Source organism: Schistocerca serialis, chromosome 8 (assembly GCF_023864345.2).
Source record: "Schistocerca serialis cubense isolate TAMUIC-IGC-003099 chromosome 8, iqSchSeri2.2, whole genome shotgun sequence".
In the NCBI taxonomy this organism is placed as follows: Eukaryota; Metazoa; Arthropoda; class Insecta; order Orthoptera; family Acrididae; genus Schistocerca; species Schistocerca serialis.
Window position 1 is genome coordinate 88,094,271 of NC_064645.1, and position 9,711 is coordinate 88,103,981.

The 9,711-nt window shown below is 40.1% G+C and overlaps 1 protein-coding gene across 1 annotated transcript; it reads right to left on the reverse strand.

The window, feature by feature from the left end:
* Positions 1–6,975: 6,975 nt before the first annotated feature.
* LOC126416839 (piggyBac transposable element-derived protein 4-like) lies at positions 6,976–8,628 on the reverse strand. The gene has a single exon (XM_050084721.1). It carries the CDS (start codon positions 8,626–8,628, stop codon positions 6,976–6,978), a length of 1,653 nt encoding a protein of 550 aa, XP_049940678.1.
* Positions 8,629–9,711: the final 1,083 nt, after the last annotated feature.

Sequence of the window (9,711 nt, forward strand, 5' to 3'; positions counted from 1 at the left end):
GCAATTTCTGTGTTTCATCGTCAATAAGAAGGTGCAAGGTATACAGTAAACCTGAAGTGAAGCATCGGAATCAAATACCGGACTCACAGGAGAGGTTCAAATCGTAGAAAGTGAGAGTGTCAGTCCTCTTGTACTTAAGTCGGCATTGTGCTTTTGTATTAAATTCGGATGCAATTTCTGTGTTTCATTGTCAATAAGAAGGTGCAAGGTATACAGGTAACCTGAAGTGAATCATCGGAATCTAAAAATGGGCTCAAAGGGAGGTGCAAATCATAGAGAGTGAGAGTGTCAGTCCCTTTTACTTAAGTCGGCATTGTGCGATTTGTATTAAATTGGGATGCAATTTCTGTGTTTCATCGTCAAAAAGAAGGTCCAAGGGATACTGTAAACGTGAAGTGAAGCATCGGAATTTAAATCTGGACTCACAGGAGAGGTTCAAATCATAGAAAGTTAGAGTGTCAGTCCTCTTGTACTAAAGTCGGCATTGTGCTTTCTGTATTAAATTCGGATGCAAACTATGCGTTTCATCGTCAATAAGAAGGCGCAAGGGATACAGTAAACCTGAAGTGAAGCATCGGAATCTAAGACTGGACCCACAGGAGGGGTTCAAATCATAGAAAGTGAGAATGTCAGTCCTCTTGTACTTAAGTCGGCATTGTGCCTTTTGTATTAAATTCGGATGCAATTTCTGAGTTTCATCGTCAATAAGAAGGTGCAAGGTATACAGTAAACCTGAAGTGAAGCATCGGAATCTAAAACTGTACTCACAGGAGAGGTTCAAATCATAGAAAGTTAGAGTGTCAGTCCTCTTGTACTTAAGTCGGCGTTGTGCCTTTTGTATTAATTTCGGATGCAATTTCTGTGTTTTATCGTCAATAAGAAGGTCCAAGGGATACAGTAAACCCGAAGTGAAGCATCGAAATCCAAACTGGACTCACAGGAGAGGTTCAAATCATAGAAAGTGAGAATGTCAGTCCTCTTCTACTTAAGTCGGCATTGTGCATTTTGTATTAAATTCGGATGCAATTTCTGTGTTTCATCGTCAATAAGAAGGTGCATGGTATTCAGTTATCTTGACGTGAAGCATCGGAATCTAAAACTGGACTCACAGGAGAGGTTCAAATCGTAGAAAGTGAGAGTGTCAGTCCTCTTGTACTTAAGTCGGCAATGTGCCTTTTGTATTAAATTCCGATGCAATTTCTGTGTTTCATCGTCTATAAGAAGGTGCAAGGTATACAGTAAACCAGAAGTGGAGCATCAAAATCCAAACCTGGACTCACAGGAGAGGTTCAAATCATAGAGAGTGAGAGTGTCAGTCCTCTTGTACTTAAGTCGGCATTGTGCCTTTTGTATTAAATTCGGATGCAAACTATGCGTTTCATCGTCAATAAGAAGGCGCAAGGGATACAGATACCTGAAGTGAATCATCGGAATCTAAGACTGGACCCACAGGACAGGTTCAAATCATAGAAAGTGAGAGTTTCAGTCCTCTTGTACTTAAGTCGGAATTGTGCCTTTTGTATTAAATTCGGATGCAATTTCTGTGTTTCATCATCAATAAGAAGGTGCAAGGTATACAGTAAACCTGAACTCAAGCATCAAAATCTAAAACTGGACTCACAGGAGAAGTTCAAATAGTAGAAAGTGAGAGTGTCAGTCCTCTTTTACTTAAGTCGGCATTCTGCATTTTGTATTAAATTCGGATGTAATTTCTGTGTTTCATCGTCAATAAGAAGGTGCAAGGTATACAGTAAACCTGAAGTGAAGCATCGGAATCTAAAACTGGACTCACAGGAGGGGTTTATTTCGTAGAAAGTGAGCGTGTCAGTCCCCTTGTACTTAAATCGGCGTTGTGCCTTTTGTTCTAAATTCGGATGCAACTTCTGTGTTTCATCGTCAATAAGAAGGTGCAAGGAATACAGTAAACCTCAAATTAAGCATCGGAAGCTAAAACTGGACTCACAGAGGAGGTTCAAATTGTAGAATGTGAGAGTGTCAGTCCTCTTGTACTTAAGTCGGCATTGTGCCTATTGTATTAAAATCGGATGCAATTTCTGTGTTTCATCGTCAATATGAAGGTCCAAGGGATACAGTAAACCTGACGTGAAGCATCGAAATCTAAAACTGGACTCACAGGAGAGGTTCAAATCGTAGAAAGTGAGAGTGTCAGTCCTCTTTTACTTAAGTAGGCATTATGCCTTTTGTATTATATTCGCATGCAATTTCTGTGTTTCATCGTCAATAAGAAGGTGGAAGGTATACAGTTAACCTGAAGTGAAGCATCGGAATCTAAAACTGGACTCACAGGAGAGGTTCAAATCGTAGAAAGTGTGAGTGTCACTCCTCTTGTACTTAAGTCGGCATTGTGCTTTTGTATTAAATTCGGATGCAATTTCTGTGTTTCATCGTCAATAAGATGGTGCAAGGTGTACAGTAAACCTGAAGTGAAGCATCGGAATCTAAAACTGGACTCACAGGAGAGGTTCACATCGTAGAAAGTGAGAGTGTCAGTCCTCTTGTACTTAAGTCGGCATTGTACCTTTTGTATTAAATTCGGATGCAATTTCTGAGTTTCATCGTCAATAAGAAGGTGCAAAGTATACAGTAAACCTGAACTGAAGCATCGAAATCTAAAACTGGACTCACAGGAAAGGTTCAAATCGTAGAAAGTGAGAGTATCAGTCCTATTGTACTTAAGTCGGCATTGTGCCTTTTGTATTAAATTCGGATGCATTTTCTGTGTTTCATCGTCAATAAGAAGGTGCAAGGTATACGGTAAACCTGAAGTGAAGCATCAGAATCAAATACTGGACTCACAGGAGAGGTTCAGATCGTAGAAAGTGAGAGTGTCAGTCCTCTTGTACTTAAGTCGGCATTGTGCTTTTGTATTAAATTCGGATGCAGTTTCTGTGTTTCATTGTCAATAAGAAGGTGCAAGGTATACAGGTAACCTGAAGTGAATCATCGGAATCTAAAAATGGACTCAAAGGGAGGTTCGAATCATAGAAAGTGAGAGTGTCAGTCGTCTTTTCACTTAAGTCGGCATTGTGCGTTTTGTATTAAATTGGGTTGCAATTTCTGTGTTTCATCGTCAAAAAGAAGGTCCAAGGGATACTGAAAACGTGAAGTGAAGCATCGGAATTTAAATCTGGACTCACAGGAGAGGTTCAAATCATAGAAAGTTAGAGTTTCAGTCCTCTTGTACTAAAGTCGGCATTGTGCTTTCTGTATTAAATTCGGATGCAAACTATGCGTTTCAAAGTCAATAAGAAGGCGCAAGGGATACAGTAAACCTGAAGTGAAGCATCGGAATCTAAGACTGGACCCACAGGAGGGGTTCAAATCATAGAAAGTGAGAGTGTCAGTCCTCTTGTACTTAAGTCGGCATTGTGCCTTTTGTATTAAATTCGGATGCATTTTCTGTGGTTCAACGTCAATAAGAAGGTGCAAGGTATACAGTAAACCTGAAGTTACGCATCGGAATCTAAAACTGTACTCACAGGAGAGGTTCAAATCATAGAAAGTTAGAGTGTCAGTCCTCTTGTACTTAACTCGGCATTGTGCCTTTTGTATTAATTTCGGATGCAATTTCTGTGTTTTATCGTCAATAAGAAGGTCCAAGGGATACAGTAAACCCGAAGTGAAGCATCGGAATCCAAACTGGACTCACAGGAGAGGTTCAAATCATAGAAAGTTACAGTGTCAGTCCTCTTCTACTTAAGTCGGTATTGTGCATTTTGTATTAAATTCGGATGCAATTTCTGTGTTTCATCGTCAATAAGACGGTGCATGGTATTCAGTTATCTTGACGTGAAGCATCGGAATCTAAAACTGGACTCACAGGAGAGTTTCAAATCGTAGAAAGTGAGAGTGTCAGTCCACTTGTACTTAAGTCGGCAATGTGCCTTTTGTATTAAATTCGGATGCAATTTCTTTGTTTCATCGTCTATAAGAAGGTGCAAGGTATACAGTAAACCTGAAGTGGAGCATCGGAATCTAAACCTGGACACACAGGAGTGGTTCAAATCATAGAGAGTGAGAGTGTCAGTCCTCTTGTACTGAAGTCGGCATTGTGCCTTTTGTATTAAATTCGGATGCAAACTATGCGTTTCATCGTCAGTAAGAATGCGCAAGGGATACAGTAAACCTGAAGTGAAGCATCGGAATCTGTGTCTGGACCCACAGGAGAGGTTCAAATCATAGAAAGTGAGAGTGTCAGTCCTCTTGTACTTAAGTCGGCATTGTGCGTTTTGTATTAAATTCGGATGCAATTTCTGTGTTTCATCGTCAATAAGAAGGTGCAAGGTATACAGTAAACCTGAAGTGAAGCATCGGAATCAAATACCGGACTCACAGGAGAGGTTCAAATCGTAGAAAGTGAGAGTGTCAGTCCTCTTGTACTTAAGTCGGCATTGTGCTTTTGTATTAAATTCGGATGCAATTTCTGTGTTTCATTGTCAATAAGAAGGTGCAAGGTATACAGGTAACCTGAAGTGAATCATCGGAATCTAAAAATGGGCTCAAAGGGAGGTGCAAATCATAGAGAGTGAGAGTGTCAGTCCCTTTTACTTAAGTCGGCATTGTGCGTTTTGTATTAAATTGGGATGCAATTTCTGTGTTTCATCGTCAAAAAGAAGGTCCAAGGGATACTGTAAACGTGAAGTGAAGCATCGGAATTTAAATCTGGACTCACAGGAGAGGTTCAAATCATAGAAAGTTAGAGTGTCAGTCCTCTTGTACTAAAGTCGGCATTGTGCTTTCTGTATTAAATTCGGATGCAAACTATGCGTTTCATCGTCAATAAGAAGGCGCAAGGGATACAGTAAACCTGAAGTGAAGCATCGGAATCTAAGACTGGACCCACAGGAGGGGTTCAAATCATAGAAAGTGAGAATGTCAGTCCTCTTGTACTTAAGTCGGCATTGTGCCTTTTGTATTAAATTCGGATGCAATTTCTGAGTTTCATCGTCAATAAGAAGGTGCAAGGTATACAGTAAACCTGAAGTGAAGCATCGGAATCTAAAACTGTACTCACAGGAGAGGTTCAAATCATAGAAAGTTAGAGTGTCAGTCCTCTTGTACTTAAGTCGGCGTTGTGCCTTTTGTATTAATTTCGGATGCAATTTCTGTGTTTTATCGTCAATAAGAAGGTCCAAGGGATACAGTAAACCCGAAGTGAAGCATCGAAATCCAAACTGGACTCACAGGAGAGGTTCAAATCATAGAAAGTGAGAATGTCAGTCCTCTTCTACTTAAGTCGGCATTGTGCATTTTGTATTAAATTCGGATGCAATTTCTGTGTTTCATCGTCAATAAGAAGGTGCATGGTATTCAGTTATCTTGACGTGAAGCATCGGAATCTAAAACTGGACTCACAGGAGAGGTTCAAATCGTAGAAAGTGAGAGTGTCAGTCCTCTTGTACTTAAGTCGGCAATGTGCCTTTTGTATTAAATTCCGATGCAATTTCTGTGTTTCATCGTCTATAAGAAGGTGCAAGGTATACAGTAAACCAGAAGTGGAGCATCAAAATCCAAACCTGGACTCACAGGAGAGGTTCAAATCATAGAGAGTGAGAGTGTCAGTCCTCTTGTACTTAAGTCGGCATTGTGCCTTTTGTATTAAATTCGGATGCAAACTATGCGTTTCATCGTCAATAAGAAGGCGCAAGGGATACAGATACCTGAAGTGAATCATCGGAATCTAAGACTGGACCCACAGGACAGGTTCAAATCATAGAAAGTGAGAGTTTCAGTCCTCTTGTACTTAAGTCGGAATTGTGCCTTTTGTATTAAATTCGGATGCAATTTCTGTGTTTCATCGTCAATCAGAAGGTGCAAGGTATACTGTAAACCTGAAGTGAAGCATCGGAATCTAAAACTGGACCCACAGGAGAGGTTCAAATCATAGTAAGTTAGAATGTCAGTCCTCTTTTACTTAAGTCGGCATTGTGCCTTTTGTATTAACTTCGGATGCAATTTCTGTGATTCATCGTCAATAAGAAGATCCAAGGGATACAGTAAACCTGAAGTGAAGCATCGGAATCTAAAACGGGTCCCACAGGAGAGTTTCAAATCATAGAAAATTAGAGTGTCAGTCCTCTTCTACTTTAGTCGGCATTGTGCATTTTGTATTAAAATCGGATGCAATTTCTGTGTTTCATCGTTAATAAGAAGGTGCATGGTATACAGTTATCTTGACGTGAAGCATCGGAATCTAAAACTGGACTCACAGGAGAAGTCCAAATCGTAGAAAGTGAGAGTGTCAGTCCTGTTGTACTTAAGTCGGCATTTCCCTTTTGTATTAAATTCGGATGCGATTTCTGTGTTTCATCGTCAATAAGAAGGTGCAAGGTATACAGTAAACCTGAAGTGAAGCATCGAAATCTAAAACTGGACCCACAGGAGAGGTTCAAATCATAGAATGTTAGAGTGTCAGTCATCTTGTACTTAAGTCGGCATTGTGCCTTTTGTATTAATTTCGGATGCAATTTCTGTGTTTTATCGTCAATAAGAAGGTCCAAGGGATACAGTAAACCTGAAGTGAAGCATCGGAATCTAAAACTGGACTCACAGGAGAGGTTCAAATCATAGAAAGTTAGAGTGTCAGTCCTCTTGTACTTAAGTCGGCATTGTGCCTTTTGTATTAACACTCTCTGTACCAGGCCTATTTTATGCACCCGTCCCTAGAAACCGGGCAATTTTACCAATATTAAAAAAATTACTGCATCAAATCTACTGTTTGGATTGTGGCAAATTTGGTACCATCTTGAAGCTGCACATTTCTACTTTAATTCTGAGTGAAAGAAACTACTTTACAATGCACAGCTTTAAGGTACAGTTATAGAAATCACTTAGATGTTTTAAGAATTTAGAAAAAGTCATACGAATAAGGGAATACAATTGTGATTTATTTTTAACCAAAATTGTGGCACTACATTACATGTTTCTGATAGTATACAGTATTACATATAAATTTCACACAGAATCATATTGTTTTTTAGTGTGGAAAATTTTAAAGCAAGGTTCCAGGCAGAGTGCAACGCCACACTGTTCACATTCGTATCGTGTCTCTTTGCGAGAAGCCTTGCCACTCTGTTTCTTGCTCCTGGAACTGCACACGTGACACACACGAGCAGCATACTTCTTAGTAGTTGCAGGTATGTGCTGCAAAAAATGTCTCTTTGTTAGCCGACCTACAGTTCCTTCATTTCTTGGAATGAATTCAAGTGTGTCGTCTTCAACAAGCTGAACTGCAAGCACTGTTATAAAGTCTGTTATTGTAATTTTCTTCCTGTGCACTGCATTGTACAGCCAAAATGCATTTGATACTCCCATAAGCAGCAAATGGAAATATAATTTTCGCCACCATTTCACAGTTCTGTGCTGGAACGGATTGTACTGCAGGCGTTGGTCTCCAATATCCACTCCAATTTTATTGAGGTTGTAATCAAGTACCTGAAGTGGTTTCAATACTACAGACCCATTTCTCTTAGTATGCGTACCAAATGTTGCTTGATGCCTTGTAGACAATGTATACACATCTCTCTTATCTTTCCACTTCATTGCCAATACATTATCTTTACGCCGAAAAGACATTTCGCCCTTTTTCAGCTTAGCAGATACTAAATCTTTAGGCAATCCTTTCCTGGATTTGTTCACAGTACCAACAGCTCCAGTGCCTTTCTCTGCCAGTTGCTGAAATAGCTCTGGACTGGAATAAAATCGATCTAAATACACAGTGTGGCCTTTGTTCAGCAAGCTGCTGTCAGACAACAATCGCAAAATAACCGCAGACGAAGAATTGTCAACAATATGCTTACCAGCATAAACTTCAAAATTTACAACATAGCCACTACTGGCTTCAGCAACAGCATATACTTTCAGTCCATACTTATGAGGCTTATTTTGCATGTAAACACGGAAACTCACACGACCTCGAAATGGGCAAATTCCTTCATCAATTGTCACTTTTTCTGAGGGACGATATGCCTGGATACATCGCTCCTTCAAATTATTATAATATGGCAAAACTTTGTAAAGTGGATGAAATCCATCTTCGCCTGGTTTTTTCTGATTTGAATTGTCAACAAGATGCAAGCATGACAGTATCTGAGTGAAACGCAAACGGCTCATGACATGGGGACAAAAGTTACAACTAAGAACAGGATTAGTGCTCCAATGGTCCGCAATTTTTGGCTTTTTCGAAACACACATGTGGAAAATAATACCCAAGAAACGCCTCATCTCACTTATAGTCACTGGCTTCCACGAACTCAAAACTGAATGGGGCTTCAGATTATTTCCTCTTCTTTTCTTCTGTATTGTCTGTGATGCATACAAATTTGTCTGTCTCTTGAGTTCATTTACGTCACTGTCAGTAAGGAACACTTTACTGCAATCCAGTACAGAACTCGACTCATCAATATCCACTAGTATCTGCCTGGGTGTCGTGTTGACAGGCAGAGGTCGGTAGGTGTCAACTGCAGTCCACTCACTGTCTTTCGGATACGGCACAGCTGCTGGATTTGAAGCAACACCTTCAACATCATTCTCGTCTTCATCTGAAGACAAACTGTCATCAATCTCGTCTTCTAAAAAGAATATCACATTATGTGTAACTACATACATCGTTTACACATGTTCAACAGATATGTGCGTACTGCACAATTACGTGGAAAATTCGGAAATACGTACCTTCAAACACACCATTGCATTCAGAATCGTCTGAATCACTCTCTACATTATCCAGAGTGTCGCTATGATTGATCAAATCCGCAATTTCTGCGTCTGATAAACCGCGCCGAAACATGATGACAAACAACTGAATGATATACAGACTGAGAACGCAAAGATAAGTTTTAACATGAATTACAGCGCTGCCGTGACATCTATGGACGCATTTTGTTAATAAACATCTGAAAAACGTATAGCGCTGGCCAAACCCGTAGAAATAACGTTGCAGTGTTTTGAATGAAATTAAATGTAGCGGCCCGTAAATTTTACGGGCTTGGTGATTTTCGCGCGATCCCAGGCCCGTAAATTTTACGGGCTTGGCGCTTAGAGTGTTAAATTCGGATGCAAACTATGCGTTTCATCGTCAATAAGAAGGCGCAAGGGATACAGTATACCTGAAGTGAAGCATCGGAATCTAAGACGGGACCCACAGGACAGGTTCAAATCATAGAAAGTGAGAGTGTCAGTCCTCTTGTACTTAAGTCGGAATTGCGCCTTTTGTATTAAATTCGGATGCAATTTCTGTGTTTCATCGTCAACAAGAAGGTGCAAGGTATACTGTAAACCTGAAGTGAAGCATCGGAATCTAAAACTGGACCCACAGGAGAGGTTCAAATCATAGAAAACTAGAGTGTCAGTCCTCTTCTACTTAAGTCAGCATTGTGCATTTTGTATTAAAATCGGATGCAATTTCTGTGTTTCATCGTCAATAAGAAGGTGCAAGGTATACAGTAAACCTGAAGTGGAGCATCGGAATCTAAACCTGGACTCACAGGAGTGGTTCAAAACAAGAGAGAGTGAGAGTGTCAGTCCTCTTGTACTGAAGTCGGCATTGTGCCTTTTGTATTAAATTCGGATGCAAACTATGCGTTTCATCGTCAGTAAGAATGCGCAAGGGATACAGTAAACCTGAAGTGAAGCATCGGAATCTATGACTGGACCCACAGGAGAGGTTCAAATCATAGAAAGTGAGAGTGT

What these genes read in the sequence shown, in the direction of transcription:
- LOC126416839 (XM_050084721.1), bottom strand. Translation starts at nt 8,628, where the DNA reads ATGTATGTAGTTACACATAATGTGATATTCTTTTTAGAAGACGAGATT.